We start from the raw sequence: 16,896 nt of genomic DNA, 5'->3' as shown, positions 1-16,896 counted from the left end.
TCACTGTAGTCAAATTGAGTAAATTAGACCAACTTTTATTCCTGTGCGCATTGCTTCTAAAAACAAACCTTTTAGCACTTCACACATGGTGCTCATAGCCCCCTAGACAGGCAGCATTGCTGTGCGAGGTGGGATAGCTATAACGTCAGGATTCAGATTTCATTGTGCATTACCATATATAAAACAAAATGGCATTTATTTTGGTATAAATCACAACTGGCACTTGTGCCCATTGACTATTTTTATGAAATGCTCACACTGTAGAGCCCTGAGTATTACCACCTGCCAACGTGGATAGTGAATTACACATTTAAGGCCCTGCTACCAACGCATGTCCAGAACACAGAGGAGATTACCGTGACCGTTGTCATGTGGATCTTTACTGCAGCCATGACTAATGACTGCCAGTGTGGCGGTAATATATCCACTGCAACAACCCTACCCGTTTGAAATTTGGGACATCCCAAGGATCCCATTTAAACTTTTCCTTGGCAGACAATGAATGACATAATCAAGTCAGTCTGTATCATGGTGTCAATTTTTTCCCAAGTCCTCAAATGTCACTTCCTCTTGTCATTTCCTGCCCAGGAGCAGATTGGCCCTCATGACTATGGGCACGTGACGCACGGTGAGGGACACCCTGGTGCCTCGGGTTAATGTGGCCCCTGGCAGGACCCCGGTAGTGAGCAGGTTGGCCACCCTTTCAGTGAGGGAGTCGTGGTGCGTCCCCTGGATGCCGTGGAGGAGGCGCTCGTACATGTCGTCCTGGAGGATGAGGAGGCTCCGCGGCCGCACCAGCAGAGACAGGAGGTAGCGGCTCTCCTCAGTCTGTGGCACCTCATCCAGCTGGGGATGAAGTGAGTGACAAGACGTTAGTAAACAAGTTCCACCAATTCGGTGCCTTTTGAGAAGTGTAACTTATTTTGAGTAGTGTAAATTATTATAATAAATCACCTCATAACATTGTCAAGAAGAGCACATGTTCAACTTCATAAAAACAAGTTCCCTTTTTAAGATGTTAAATAAACTATAGTAAGAGTCTATTGAGTGCCAAATAAAGTAACAGGGTTGACAATTTATTCTTAAAAATCAGCCATTAATCCCTTTATGACATGGGGACTAGAATCTTGTTGTGTGCAACAGCGAGTGGAAATTGAACGCGCTCTTCACCCCCAAACATGTCATTGTTAAAACATTTCTAGCCTGTCTATCCATGGATAGATAACAGGGTTGATGTGTTATGCTCGAACCGCTCAGTTTTCCAATACAAAACACAAGAAACTGTCCAAAAAGAAAACCAGCTCACCTGCTTTTACTCAATTTTTTATTTAACCCTTATTTAACTAGGCAAGTCAGTTAAGAAAAATACATTATTTTCAATGAAGGAACAGTGGGTTAACTGCCTTGGAAATAAGCAAACAGGAAACCACTCACCGAGAGGCGGCGCTCCTAGTGGCCGGAGACTAATGCATGGAAACTTAAATCAGTTCAACCTCATTTCTATCAACATGTTAAATGTGCAACCAGAGGGGAAAAAAAGTCTAGTTCACCTGTACTCCACACACAGAGAAGCGTACAAAGCTCTCCCTCCATTTGGTAAATCCGACCACAACCCTATCCTCCTGATTCCTGCTTACAAGCAAAAATTAAAGCAGGAATCACCAGTGACTCGGTCTATAAAAAAGTGGTAAGATGAAGCAGATGCTAAACTACAAGACTGTTTTGCTTCCACAGACTGGAACATATTCCGGGATTCTTCCGATGGCATTGAGTACACCACAAATGTCACTGGCTGTATCAATAAGTGCATCGAGGAAGTCCTCCCCACAGTGACTGTACATATCCCAACCAGAAGCCATGGATTATATGCAAAATTAGCACTGAGCTAAAGGGTAGAGCTGCTGCTTTCAAGGAGCGGGACTCTAACCCGGAAGATTATAAGAAATCCTGCTATGCCCTGCGACGAACCATATACAGGCAAAGCGTCAATACAGGGCTAAGATTGATTCATACTACACCGGCTCCGACGCTCATCTTATGTGGCAGGGCTTGCCAACGATTACAGACTACAAAGGGAAGCACAGGCCACGAGCTGCCCAGTGACACGAGCTTAATCACTTCTATGCTCGCTTCGAGGCAAGCAACACTGAGGCATGCATGAAAGCATCAGCTGTTCCCAGACGACTGTGTGGTCACGCTCGCCGAAGCCGACGTGAATAAGACCTTTAAACAAGTCAACATTCACAAGGCTGCGGAGACAGACGGATTACCAGGACGTGTGCTGACCAACTGGCAGGTGTCTTCACTGACATTTTCAACATGTCCCGAATTGAGTCTGTAATACCAACATGTTTCAACCACCATAGTCCCTGTGCCCAAGAACACGAAGGCAACCTGCCTAAATGACTACAGTCCCATAGCACTCAAGTCGTTAGCCATGAAGTGCATTGAAAGGCTGGTAATGGCTCACAACACCCTTATCCCAGAAACCTTAGACCCACTCCAATTTGCATACCGCCCAAACAGATCCACAGATGATGCAATCTCTATTGCACTCCACACTGCCCCTTTCCATCTGGACAAAAGAAACACTTATGTGAGAATGCTATTCATTGACTACAACTCAGCGTTCAACACCTGAGTACCCTCAAAGATCATCACTAAGCTAAGGATCCTGGGACTAAACACCTCCCTCTGCAACTGGATCCTGGACTTCCTGACGGGTCACCCCCAGGGGTGTGTGCTCAGTCCTCTCCTGTACTCCCTGTTCACCCACGACTGCATGGCCAGGCACGACTCCCAACACCATCATTAAGTTTGCAGATGACACAACAGTGGTAGGCCTGATCACCGATAACGATGGAGACAGCCTATAGGGAGGTGGTCAGAGACCTGGCCGGGTGGTGCCAGAATAACAACCTAACCCTCAACGTAACCAAGACTAAAGAGATGATTGTGGACTACAGGAAAAGGAGGACCAAGTACGCCTCCATTCTTATGGACGGGGCTGTAACGGAGCAGGTTGAGAGCTTCGAGTTCCTTGGTGTCCACATCACCAACAAACTAGAATGGTCCAAACACACCAAAACAGTCGTGAAGAGGGCATGATAAAGCCTATTCCCCCTCAGGAAACTAAAAAGATTTGGCATGGGTCCTGAGATCCTCAAAAGGTTCTACAGCTGCAACATCGAGAACATCCTGACCGGTTGCATCACTGCCTGGTATGGCAAATGCTCAGCCTCCGACCGCAAGGCACTACAGAGGGTCGTGCTATTGGCCCAGTATATCACTGGGGCAAAGCTGCCTGCCATCCAGGACCTCTACACCAGGCGGTGTCAGAGGCCCTAAAAATTGTCAAAGAAAGCAGCCAACCCAGTCATAGACTGTTCTCTCTACTACCGCATGGCAAGCGGTGCCAGAGTGCCAAGTCTAGGACAAAAAGTAATCTCAACCTTTTTTACCCCCAAGCCATAAGACCCCATGAATAGGTATTAAAATTGCTACCCGATGTATTTGTATTGTGTGTTCCCCCCAATCCCTCTTTTAAGTTGATGCGACTCTCTGCTTATCATATATGCATAGTCACTTTAACTATACATTCATGTACATACTACCTCAATTGGCCCGACCAACCAGTGTTCCCACACATTGGATAACCGGGTTATCTGCATTGTGTCCCACCACCCAACAACCCCTCTTTTCTGCTACTGCTAGTCTCTGTTCATCATGTATGCATAGCCACTTTAACCATATCTACATGTACATACTACATCAATCAGCCCAAGTAACCGGTGTCTGTGTGTAGCCTTGTTACTTTTATAGCCTCACTACTGTTATTTTTCACTGTCGTTTCACTGTTGTTTTTATTTCTTTACTTACCTGATGTTCACCTAATACCTTTTTTGCACTATTTGTTAGAGCCTGTAAGTACACCTGTTGTATTCGGCGCACGTGAACTTTGATTTAACAAACTTTGATTTGACTTGATTGTTCAGGGGCAGAATGACAGATCTTTTTACCTTGTCAAGCTTTCGGTTACTAGTCCAACGCTATAACCACTAAGCTACCTGCCACTCCTATATGATGAGCATTACATTTTGACGGTTTCTGTTGAATTTCTTTCCCAAAAGGAAGAATTTCACCATATTAAAACAAGAGTTCAGTTCACGTAACAGGGTTGACCTTAAAGATAGATGCCTCACAAGTCCTCAACTGGCAGCTTCATTAAATAATACCCGCAAAACACCAGTCTCAACGTCAACAGTGAAGAAGCGACTCTGGGATGCTGGCCTTCGAGGTCCTGGGCAGTTCCTGGATGTGAGACCAGATGCTGCTGGAAGTGTTGTTGGAGGGCCAGTAGGAGGCACCTTTTCCTCTGGTCTAAAACAATATCCCAATACCCCAGGGCACTGCCCTGTGTAGGGTGCTATCTTTCGGATGGGACGTTAAACGGGTGTCCTGACTCTCTGAGGTCATTAAAGATCCCATGGCACTTATCGTAAGAGTAGGGGTGTTAACCCCGGTGTCCTGGCTAAATTCCCAATCTGGCCCTCAAAAAACCATCACGGTCACCTAATAATCCCCAGTTTACAATTGGCTCATTCATCCTCCTCCTCTCCCTTGTAACTATTCCCCAGGTCGTTGCTGCAAATGAGAACGTGTTCTCAGTCAACTTGCCTGGTAAAATAACGGATAAATAAAATATATATATTTTTTTTAAAGAATGATGGAGTCCACTGTGTTCTTGAATGATGCAGACATTTTTTTGTACCCTTCCCCAGATCTGTGCCTCAACACAATCCTGTCTCGGAGCTCGTTTGATCTCATGGCTTGGATTTTGCTCCGACATGCACAGTCAACTGTGGGACCTTATTAGAGGTCGACCAATTAATCGGAATGGACGATTAATTAGGGCTGATTTCAAGTTGTCATAACAAATCGGTAATCATAATTTTTTGGACACCGATCATGGCCGATTACATTGCACTCCACGAGGAGACTGCGTGGCAGGCTGACTACCTGTTACGTGAGTGCAGCAAGGAGCCAAGGTAAGTTGCTTGCTAGAATTAAATGTATCTTATAAAAAAATCAACTAAACATGGTTGATGATATTACTAGGGTAACTAGCTTGTCCTGCGTTGCATATAATTAATGCGGTGCCTGTTAATTTATCATTGAATCACAGCCTACTTCACCAAATAGGTGATTTAACAAGCACATTCACGGAAAAAAAGCACTGTCGTTGCACCAATGTGTACCTAACCATAAACATCAACGCCTTTCTTCAAATCAATTCACAAGTATATATTTTTAAACCTGCATATTTAGTTAATATTACCTGCTAACATTAATTTATTTTAACAAGGGAAATTGTGTCACTTCTCTTGCGTTCTGTGCAAGCTGTCAGGTTATATGCAACAGTTTGGGCCGCCTGGCACGTTGTGAACTGTCAGAAGACTATTTCTTCCTAACAAAGACAGCCAACATCGTCAAACAGGGGATGATTTAACAAAAGCGCATTTGCAAAAAAAGCACAATTGTTGCACGTATGTACCTAACCATAAACATCAATGCCTTTTTAAAATCAATACACAGCAGGATATTTTTTAAACCTGCATATTTAGTTAAAATAAATTCATGTTAGCGGGCAATATTAAGCTAGGGAAATTGTGTCACTTCTCATGGGTTCATTGCACGCAGAGTCAGGGTATATGCAACAGTTTGAGCCGCCTGGCTCGTTGCGAACCAATTTGCCAGAATTGTACATAATTATGACATAACATTGAAGGTTATACAATGTAACAGCAATATTTAGACTGATCGATGCAACCCGTCAATAAAGTACAGAACGGTTCCATATTTCACTGAAAGAATAAACATTTTGTTTTCAAAATGATAGTTTCCAGATTTTACCATATTAATGACCTAAGGCTCGTATTTCTGTGAGTTATTATATTATAATTAAGTCTTTGATTTAATAGAGCAGTCTGACTGAGCGGTGGTAGGCAGCAGCAGCAGACTCGTAAGCATTGATTCAAACAGCACTTTCCTGCGTTTGCCAGCAGCTCTTCTCAATGCTTCAAGCATTGCGCTATTTATGACTTCAAGCCTATCAACTCCCGAGATTAGGCTGGCAATACTAAAGTACGTATTAGAACATCCAATAGTCTAATATGAAATACAAATGGTATAGAGAGAAATAGTCCTATAATAACTACAACCTAAAACTTCTTAGCTGGGAATATTGAAGACTCATGTTAAAAGGAACCACCAGCTTTCATGTTCTCATGTTCTGAGCAAGGAACTTAAGCATTAGTTTTTTTACATGGCACATATTGCACTTCTACATTCTTCCCCAACACTTTGTTTTTGCATTTTTTAAACCAAATTTAACATGTTTCATTATTTATTTCAAACTAAATTGATTTCATTGATGTATTATATTAAGTTAAAATAAAAGTGTTTATTGTTGGTACTCCAATAATCAGTATCGGCGTTGAAAAATCATAATTGGTCGACCTCTAGACCTTATATAGACAGGTGTGTGCCTTTCCAAATCCTGTCCAATGAATTGAATTTATCACAGGTGGACTCCAATCAAGTTGCAGAAACATCTCAAGGATGACCAATGGAAACAAGATGCACCTGAGCTGATTATTTGTATTTAGTCCATTTTAGAAGGCTGTAACGTAACAAAATGTGGAAAAAGTCAAGGGGTCCAAATACTTTCCGAATGCACTGCATCTGTATATTGCGCGTGTGAAATGTGCTCCATAGATGAATTATTATTACATGTTAGCATCTATTCACATATTTATTAATGAGAGCAGACACAGTGCTGTGTTAGGAGCTTACCTCCTGGGTGCTGATGGGCCTGTAGAAGTCTAGCAATGTGTGGGAGCCCAGGCTAATGGTTGTCACTGTGGGATGGTACAGAGGCCCGTCCTCATGGGGCTGTGACAACACACACACAACCAAACCCCATGCAGTAAGCAGTAGCCAAATCACCACCTACCAGGTACTGGTCATATATAGTACCAGTGAAAAGTTTGGAAACACCTACTCACTCAAAGGGTTTGATTTATTTTCACTATTTTCTACATTGTAAAATAATAGTGAAGACATCAAAACTATGAACTAACACATCACATGGAATCATGTAGTAACCAAAAAAAGTGTTAAACAAAACTAAATGTATTTTATAGTTGAGATTTGTCAAAGTAGTCACCCTTTGTCTTGACAGCCTTGCACACTCTTGGCATTCTCTCAACCAGCTTCATGAGGTACTCACCTGGAATGCATTTCAATTAACATGTGTGCCTTGTTAAAAGTTAATTTGTGGAATTTCTTTCCTGCTTACTGCATTTGAGCAAATCAGTTGTTAATCTCTTGAAGCTGGGGGACACTATTTTTATGTTTGGAAAAATAACGTTCCCAAAGTAAACAGCCTATTTCTCAGGACCAGAGGCTAGAATATGCATATAATTGACAGATTAGGATAGAAAACACTAAAGTTTCCAAAACTGTCAAAATATTGTCTGTGAGTACAACAGAACTGATGTTGCAGGCGGAACCCTGAGAAAAATCAAACCAGGAAGTGGCTTCTATTTTGAAAACTCCATGTTCCTTAGCCTCCCATTGCTCCATTTAAAGGGATATCAACCAGATTCATTTTCCTATCGCTTCCTCAAGGCGTCAACAGTCTTCAGACACAGTTTCAGGCTTTTATTTTGAAAAATGAGCCAGAAAGATAACATTGCGTCAGGAGGTCACACAGGCAGTGATTACCGAGATCCTGGTTGAAGACAGTAGAGGTATATTTAGAGGGCAGGTTGGTCAGGATGATATCTATGATGGTGCTCATGTTTACAGATTTGGGGTTGCACCTGGTAGGTTCCTTGATCATTTGTGTCAGGGCATCTAGCTTAGACTGTAGGATGGCCAGGGTGTTAAGCATGTCCCAGTTTAGGTCACCTAAGAGTACAAGCTCTGAAGATAGATGCGGGGCAATCAATTCACATATGGTTCCCGGGGCACAGCTCGGGGCTGAAGGTGGTCTTTAACAAACGGCAACAGTGAGAGAGTTGTTTCTGGAAAGGTGGATTTTTAAAAGTAGAAACTCAAATTGTTTGGGCACAGACATGGATAGTATGACAAAACTCTGCAGGCTCTCTCTGCAGTAGATTGCAACTCCGCCCCCTTTGGCAGTTCTATCTTCTCAGAAAATGTTGTACTTGGGGATGGAAATGTCAGAATTTTTGGTGGCCTTCCTAAACCAGGATTCAGACACGGCTAGGACAGGGTTGGCAGTGTGCTAGAGCAGGGAATAAAACAAACTTAGGGAGGAGGCTTCTAATGTTAACATGCATGAAACCAAGGCTTTTATGGTTACAGAAGTCAACAAATGAGCGCGCCTGGGGAATGGGAGTGGAGCTAGGCTCTGCAAGGCCTGGATTAACCTCTACATCACCAGAGGAACAGAGGAGGAGTAGGATAAGGATACGGCTAAAGGCTATAAGAACTGGTCGTCTAGGGCATTCGGAACAGAGTAAAAGGAGCAGGTTTCTGGGAGCGGAATAATTGATTCAAGGCATAATGTACAGACAAGGGTATGGTGGCATGTGAATACAGTAGAGGTAAACCTAGGCATTGAGTGACGAGAGGGGTTTTGTCTCTAGAGACATCATTTAAACCAAATGAGGTCACCACGTGTGGGAGGTGGAACAAAAAGGCTTGCTAAGGCATATTGAGCAGGGCTGGAGGCTCTACAGTGAAATAAGACAATCACTCACCAAAACAGCAATGGACAAGGCATATTGACCCTTAGGGAGAGGCATGCGTAGCCGAGTTATCATAGGGTCCAGTGAAAAGCTAGGCGAGCTGTAGACACAGCAATTCAGACAGCTAGCGGGCCTGGGCTAGCAGGTGGGGCTTCAGGGGACGTCGCGACTGAGGAGCCTGTTGAAACCCCCTCGGGCGGATTACGTCAGTAGGATCTTGATGGATCGGCGGGGCTCCGTGTCGGCAGTAAAAGGGTTCCAGCCAATTGGCAAAATAGGTATTGTAGCCCAAGAAGTTGCTGATGGACCTCTTCAGCTAGCTGGGAGATGGGCCTAGCACGAGGCTAGCTCCAGGGTAACTGGTGCTTGCTTCGGGACAGAGACGTTAGCCAGGAGTAGCCTCTCGGATAGCAGCTTGCTAGCTGCGATGAGCCAGGTGAAAAGGTTCAGAGCTTACGGTAGGAATCCGTAGATGTGGTAGAGAAAAAGCAGTCCTTTATGCTCTGGGTTGAATAGCGCTGTGCAGATTGGCAGGAGTTGACCGGGCTGAGGTTAGCTGATAACCGCTAGTAGTGGCTAACTGACTACTAGCTAGTTAGCTTCTGTTGGGGGTTCCGGTTCTAAAGCATAGAACATTTCAGATCCATACCACATTGGTATTGGGTGAGGAGAGTATGTTGAAATTGAGGTTAAAAATATATATATGGATTCTGATGATAGACACATCTCAACATCAACTGTTCAGAGGAGACTGCGTGAATCAGGCCTTGATGGTTGAATTGCTGCAAAGAAACAACAACTAAAGGACACCAACAAGAAGAAGAGACTTGCTTGGGCCAAGAAAGAGGAAATCTGTCCTTTGATCTGTTGGTTGATTTTTGGTTCCAACCGATGTGTCTTTGTGAGAGTAGGTGAACGGATGCTCTCCGCATGTGTGGTTCCCACCGTGATGCATGGGGGAGGTGGTGTGATGGTGCTTTGCTGGTGACATGGATTCATTTAGAATTCAAGGCACAGTTAACCAGCACAGCTACCACAGCATAATGCAGTGATACGCCATCCCATCTGGTTTGTGCTTAGTGGGACTAACATTTGTTTTTCAACAGGACAATGACCTAAAACACACCTCCAGACTGTAAGGGCAATTTGACCAAGGAGAGTGATGTAGTGCTGCATCATATGACCTGGCCTCCACAATCACCTGACGTCAACCCAATTGAGATGGTTATGGTTTGGGATGAGTAGGACTGCAGAGTGAAGGAAAAGCAGGCAACAAGCGCTCAGCATATGTGAGAACTCCTTTAAGACGTTTGGAAAAGCATTGAATGTCAAGAGTGTTCAAAGCTGTCATCAAGGCAAAGGGTGGCTACTTTGAAGAATCTAAGATATATTTTGATTTGTTTTTAACACTTTTTTGGTCACTACATGATTCCATATGTGTTATTTCATAGTTTGAAGTCTTCACTATTATTCTACGATGTATAAAATAGTAAAAATAAAGTAGATATCCAAACTTTTGACTGGTACTGTACAAAATTAACAATGACACAAAAGCAGAGAAGTACCACACCCGATGGAATGTATTGAATGCTTATTTTCACACACACACAAAAGTGCACAAGAATATTGGTGTTATCACACAGTGCTAATGACTGAAGCTGATGTGAGGACCATACCATTATTCCCTCCCCTGGCTTGTATTCATTCACCAGCACATGATTGGCAGTCTTCCCAGCAAATGCACCAAGAGCAGATATTCTCTCGCAGTACTTCAGGAGCCAATCAGGAAGCTTCTCTCCAAGCATCCCTTTCGGACGAGGCAGCCCACCTGTATTAAGTACATAGGCGTAAGAATAGCATTTCACCCAGCAGTCGTATCATTCCCAGCTCACCTCACATTCAGTTATAAATCACTGACATACCCCAGTTCTGGAGCCTTCTGTTGGATAACTGTGTCCATTTAGTTTTTGGTGCCTTATACACCTGGAACAGCATTAGAATAAAGGCATTTCATGATGTCATGTCTAGTTGATGTTATACCTAAACATGTGTAGAGCATCTGTCACCCCCTTCCCTTGTATTCCATTACCTGTTGTAATAGTTGAGATTCCTCATCCTCTGTTATGAAATCTGGAATGTAGTAAACCGTTGGTGGAGCCTAAAAATGCAAATATCCATACTCAGATTAATATCCATTGCACATTTAACCTTTTCATATAATGTATGCCTGCCTAGAGCTAGACTAGTTAGTAGCAAAGATATGATAATGATATGATAATGTTTTCCCTTTCATCTGTGCTAGCATAACATGCAAGCTAGTGAAATAATGACCAAGTTGCTAAATCTATTAGCATCCTATCTAGCTAGATAGCATTTTTTACACTGAACAATTTTTAAAACACATGTTAAATGTTTCATGAGCTGAAATAAAAATCCCTGGAATTTTCAATACCCACAAAAGCATATTTCTCTCAAAGTTTGTGCATACATTTGTTTACATCCCTATTAGTTAGCATTTTTCCAATGCCAAGATAATCCGTCCACCTGAGAGGTGTGACATATCAAGATGATTAAACAGCATGATTATTAACACAGGTGCACCTTGTCCTGGGGACAATGAGAGGTCACTTTAAATTGTGCAGTTTCGTCACATGACACAGATGTCAAGTTGAGGGAGCACGCAATTTGCATGGTGATTGCAGGAATGTCCACCAGAGCTGGTGCCAGAGAGAACTGGATGTGAATTTCTCTACCATAAAATGACGGAGGCATGTCCACCTGGCCTCACAACCACAGACCGCGTGTAACCACGCCAGCCATATGAACAATAACTCAAAATATTTGAAATTGTGTTTATTTTTGTTCAGTATGTTTCAATTCAGAGAAGCTCAACCTCAACTTGCTCTCGAAAACACAACCGTTTTCAGCCAATAGCTTTGCCCACAACAATCCCTACCCTGTGTTTTAACGTTTAGAAACGTCAATATTCACCGCTTGTGATATGACTTTAGAAACTGATCTTTCATCAGCGACAAAGAATCATTCAAAATGGAAAAAATATATACTTTTGCACAGATCTATACAGCTCTATGGGTGCCTCAATCTGACGAAACTACATTTCGAGTTATGCTCACACACAGGTGTTCAGAGCATGCTAGATAATAGCTAATTAGCACATGTGGTAGGTAGCCTCTTGTCTTCCGTAAACAACCGCAGTAACATGGATATGGCGTGTATCAACGTAAAACAATTGTATTGTTATTTGTCGGTGATACGAAAGATAAGGTTTCTGGAAGCGTAAGCACCTTAACGCAAGCGACGCGTCTTAATGATCAGATTGAGCGTCAGTCTTATACAACTCCCCGTAAAGAACACGCCTTCTCCCAACGACTTGTGTAACGTTAATGTAATGGAGTCATGCGCAAGGGCTAACCCTCAACTAGCTGACAAACACTGACACCAGAAGTACACGAGAGGGGTGGTAAAGCTTTTCTTACGTCTTTCACAACATATCGTTCCAAATCCTCAAAAATACTGCATGGGTGTTCCATATCTACTCGTGAAAGTTGACATGGAATGCCTGCTAAACGTAGCTGTGAATAGTTGGAAGGCGCTAAATTAGCAGCTTGCTAGCTAGCCAGTAACCAAACGTGCACCTATACCAGCCTTTTCCCTGAATATAAAAATACTTAACCGTGGCTACTATGAACACAAAACAAAGTCATGTGATATGACAAACAAGATGCATCGATAGCTAATTGTTATCGAAGCACTTCTCCTGATACGTTTATTAGAATCTTCTTCGAAACCTTGAACAGTTGACTAGAATCAATATGTAGTGCAATACTGCCACCTACTGCACTGGAGTATATCGCAAAGCAGATGGCCCTTGGTTCACTCAGAGATGCGGTCATTTCTGTCTAGCTCCCGCCCATCTTTTCTTTTGATTGGTGGATACTTAAACGATAAAGCCCGAGAAGCCAGTGTTTGGAGGATATATTATGGCACGGGTGTTGTTAGGCCTAAAACGAAGTCGAGGGCCGGCAAACCGTGCCAATATATCCTCCAAACACTGGCTTCGAGAGCATTATCACTTTTATTCAACGGGTTACCCACACATGATTGACATATTTTCACATTTTTGTTGTTGATTTTATTCATTATATTTCATACTTCCACAAGATATAGTCCCGACACAAATCTAGAGTTGTTTCACGAGACGCTTGGTCGTTCCTTCTATCGGTTTGGTTGCCAAGAGACGCGTCCCTGTCAGTCTTTTTGTTCTGTATCAATGGACGAAACCCAGTTCTTTCTAAATGTCCCATTGTCATACTGGCTGGCAACGTTCTAATCCCTTACTTCCTAGCTAGACAACTACGGCTAATTTACAGTCACGTCAAACAGTGCAGACAGAATAACAACAGTAGCTGCATTTGTTTAAACTGTATTGTAGTGACATTTGTTTGGATACAGCCATAACAATGAGCTAATGAGGCACGAGTTTGCCTGGAATAGAAAATGTGCTCACTTTTAACAGACAGCAAGGTTTGTACAATTCTCTGCTGTTGAAAACTAAATGTTATTCTAAAATAAATGTGAGATAATGTGTAGATCAAGTGTATAACTTCCCTGCCTGCGTTGATGAGACAGTGGATTGCGTGGTCAAATGGAACAGAGTAAATAGGCATTTCATGTCATAGATTTAGCGGGTGGTAATTTGTGGAATAGACACTGGTTGAAACACGGTTTTAACCAATCGGCATTCAGGATTAGACCCACTCTTTGTATAACTCTCATTATAAACTGGGTGGTTCAAGCCCTGAATTTTTGTTGCCTGACAGCCATGGTATATCAGATCGTATACCACATTTATTTTTACTGCTCTAATTACGTTGGTAACCAGTTTATAGTTTATAATAGCAATAAAGCACAGGGGTTTGTTGTATATTGACAATATAGCACGGCTAAGGGCTGTGTCCAGGCACTCCGCATTGCCCTTAAGAACAGCCCATAGCCGTGGTATATTGGCCATATACCACACCTCCTCAGGCCTTATTGCTTAATTATTGTAATCCTTTTTTGAATATTAACGTCAACCGTTTGTATTCAATGGATAGAGATGATATGCTAATAGCCTCAAATCCTGAATATGCAGAGCCATCTCGAGACAACTTCAATATGTGTTTTTTTCTCAAAGTTTCCGGGCTGTCATGTGTCCTTCTTATCAGTACACTCGTAACAATTTAAGCATTACGAAAATTATATTTTATCAAAGAAACCTCACATTCGTTTTTTTTTTGTTGAACAAATTCGACACTCTCTCATTTGACCTCCATACAAAAACTCCTTGCTTGTGGGTGAAACAATGCCACCTGCTGGAGGGAGAAATGTTTTCAGCCGTGTTGGGCCTCGCTCTGCTGGTACCCAAACTAGTGGTTCCGTGTAATACTGTAGTCTGTTTTAGGCTGTTACCAACCTACGAGACTACAGTGTTTTAAAAAATCTCATTATTGATTTGTCTGAAACTGACCAAACTAACATAATGTGCAACACACACACATCATATATTGAGAATCTTACATAGCTAGTTCATATTAAACAATCCAAATGATTGAATAAATTCAAGACTAGTTTGGATGTATAAAGACAATTAGGGATCATAGTATGATACTTTACAGTATCTGTACAGTAGTTCATGTTTTAATCATTTTTATAAGACTTGGTATATTATGAAGAACCATGTAAATGTATTACAAAGGCTCTGCAGAGATATCTAATCATTCAATCCCACTCCAGTGAGATTCACTCCATGAAATATAGGTTTCCATGGTTACATTAGGAGCTATGTTAAGGGGTGCCTCAATGCCTCTTGATTCTGCAGTAGTCTCCACCTTTATTTTTCATTCACCATGTTGCAAGACAGTGCCATTTTAGGAATAGGGCTGTGCTGCAGTTCTAGTGTTTGAAATCACACCAATAGTGGAACTAAGTATTTTTTGCAACAGCATTGACCTGAGTCACCTTGCTGTGGGTTTCAAACGTTGTGATTTATTGAATCAAAAAATATCAGCACAGCTCGCACTTACCTGGTCATCCTGATGGGGGTGCATTGCAGATCTGGAGTTGTTCAGGAGTTGCCAGGGCTACAGATTTAATCCTTGCAAGAGCATCCCCAGTGTGACATATTGTTCTCGGTACAACCTGTTACCTTGACAACATGATTTGATCATTCTAGTCCACCACTACCTTTTCCCACAAAGGGGATCAAATGCTTTCACAAAGCCGGATAAGACTGAGGTTTGCCGGAAATGTCTTGAAATATATGGTACCACCACACTTGCTTCCAGGGTTTTTTATGGGTCAAAATAGGGCTTGGTGTGTCGGTGGTGTGTCGCTAACCGCAAATTGTAGAGGCAACCTTGTTGGCCATAGTGACAGGATTTAGCTGTTTTAAAGCTAATTTACTGCAATTCTTAACATTTTGCCATGGCTTATGCTATCTGAGACTCAAATATTATAAGAAATCAATGGAGGCCCATGGCATGTCAAAAATACTCCTGAATGCATAATAATTGAATTTTTTTATTTAGGTGTTTTTTTGTTCTCTTTTCTGCGTACTTTTTATATTTTCTTTACAATCTGAACATTTTCTTAAAGTTTATGTATGTATATATACACACACTGAGTGTACAACAAATTATGAACACCTTCCTAATATTGAGTTGCACCACCTTTTGCCCTCAGAACAGCCTCAATTCATCAGGGTTGACTCCAATGCTTCCTGCAGTTGTGTCAAGTTGGCTGGATGTCCTTTGGGTGGTGGACCATTCTTGAGACACACAGGAAACTTTTAAGCGAGAAAAACTCAGCAGCATTGCAGTTCTTGACACACTCAAAACAGTGCGCCTAGCACCCCGTTCAAAGGCACTTACATATTTTGTCTTGTCCAATTACCCTATGAATGGCACACATACACAATCCAAGTCTCAATTATCTCAAGGCTTAAACATCTTCTTTAACCTGTCTCCTTCCCTTCATCTACACTGATTGAAGTGGATTTAACAAGTGGCATCAATAAGGGGTCATAGCTTTCACCTGGATTCACCTGGTTCAGGTCTGGAGATTGGGCTGGCCATGACAGGGTCTTGATCTGGTGGTCCTCCATACATACCTTGATTGACCTGGCCGTGTGGCATGGAACATTGCCCTGCTGGAAAAAACAATCCTCAGAGTTGGAGAACATTGTCAGAGCAGAAGGAAGCAAGTTTTCTTCCAGGACAACCTTGTTCATGGCTTGATTCAGGCGTCCTTCACGAGACAAATCTGCCCGATTCCAGCCTTACTGAAGCACCCCCAGATCATCACCGATCCTCCAGCAAATTTCACAGTGGGTGCGAGACACTGTGGCTTGTTGGCCTCTCCAGGTCTTGCACTCACTGTGAAATTTGGTGTAGGATCGGCCATCGACTGCTTGGCCCAATCTCGTGACCTGAACCCCATTGAAAACCTCTGGAATGTGATCAAGAGGCAGATGGATGGTCACAAGCCATAAAATAAAGCCGAGCTACTTGAATTTTTATGCCGGATGTTGCATAAAGTCACCAAACATCAATGTGAAAGACTGGTGGAGAGCATGCCAAGACGCATGAAAGCTGTGATTGAAAATCAGGGTTCTTCCACCAAATATTGATTTCTGAACTCTTCCTAAGCCATGCTGGTTAAGTGTGCCTTGAATTCTAAATAAATCACTGACAGCGTCACAAGCAAAGCATCCCCACCCATCATACCTCCTCCTCCATACTTCATGGTGGGAACCACACATGCTGAGATCATCCGTTCACCTACTCTGCATCTCACAAAGACAAGACACTTCTTATTGGTCCTTTAGTAGTGGTTTCTTTGCAGCAATTTGTCCATGAAGGCCTGATTCACGCAGTGTCCTCTGAACAGTTGATGTTGAGATGTGTCTGTTAGTTGAACTCTGTGAAACATTTATTTGAGCTGCAATCTGAGGTGCAGATAACTCTAATGAACTTATCCCCTGCAGCAGAGGTAACTCTGGATGTTCCTTTCCTGTGGCGGTCTTCATGAGAGCCAGTTTCATCACAGCGCTTGA

General features: G+C 42.5%; 1 protein-coding gene across 5 annotated transcripts; it reads right to left on the bottom strand.

Moving 5' to 3' along the window:
* On the bottom strand, nucleotides 1-15,057 carry alkbh6 (alkB homolog 6). Of its 5 annotated transcripts, none has more exons than XM_035781847.2 (6): nucleotides 14,867-15,057; nucleotides 10,870-10,938; nucleotides 10,703-10,763; nucleotides 10,457-10,608; nucleotides 6,856-6,954; nucleotides 1-846 (listed from the first exon to the last, which is right to left on the bottom strand). In XM_035781847.2, the coding sequence occupies exons 1-6, from the start codon at nucleotides 14,888-14,890 to the stop codon at nucleotides 574-576; spliced, it is 678 nt and encodes a 225-aa protein (XP_035637740.1). In that variant the 5' UTR covers nucleotides 14,891-15,057; the 3' UTR covers nucleotides 1-573. The 5 variants fall into 5 exon arrangements, with proteins under 5 accessions (XP_035637740.1, XP_035637739.1, XP_052313682.1 ...); XM_035781846.2 differs by lacking the exon at nucleotides 14,867-15,057 and adding an exon at nucleotides 12,278-12,598; XM_052457722.1 differs by lacking the exon at nucleotides 14,867-15,057 and adding an exon at nucleotides 12,475-12,594.
* Between the last annotated feature and the right edge of the window lie 1,839 nt (nucleotides 15,058-16,896).

Source organism: Oncorhynchus keta, chromosome 12 (genome assembly GCF_023373465.1).
Source record: "Oncorhynchus keta strain PuntledgeMale-10-30-2019 chromosome 12, Oket_V2, whole genome shotgun sequence".
Classification (NCBI taxonomy): Eukaryota; Metazoa; Chordata; class Actinopteri; order Salmoniformes; family Salmonidae; genus Oncorhynchus; species Oncorhynchus keta.
Note: the sequence above shows the minus strand (reverse complement) of the source record. Positions and strands in the feature narration are given on the sequence as shown.

Coding starts and splice junctions, on each gene's coding strand:
- alkbh6 (XM_035781846.2), bottom strand. CDS start 12,331: ATGGAACACCCATGCAGTATTTTTGAGGATTTGGAACGATATGTTGTG. Junction 10,764..10,869: donor AATCTCAACTATTACAACAG/GTAATGGAATAC, acceptor ATGCTGTTCCAG/GTGTATAAGGCACCAAAAAC. Junction 6,955..10,456: donor AGCCAGGGGAGGGAATAATG/GTATGGTCCTCA, acceptor GTGTTGTCACAG/CCCCATGAGGACGGGCCTCT.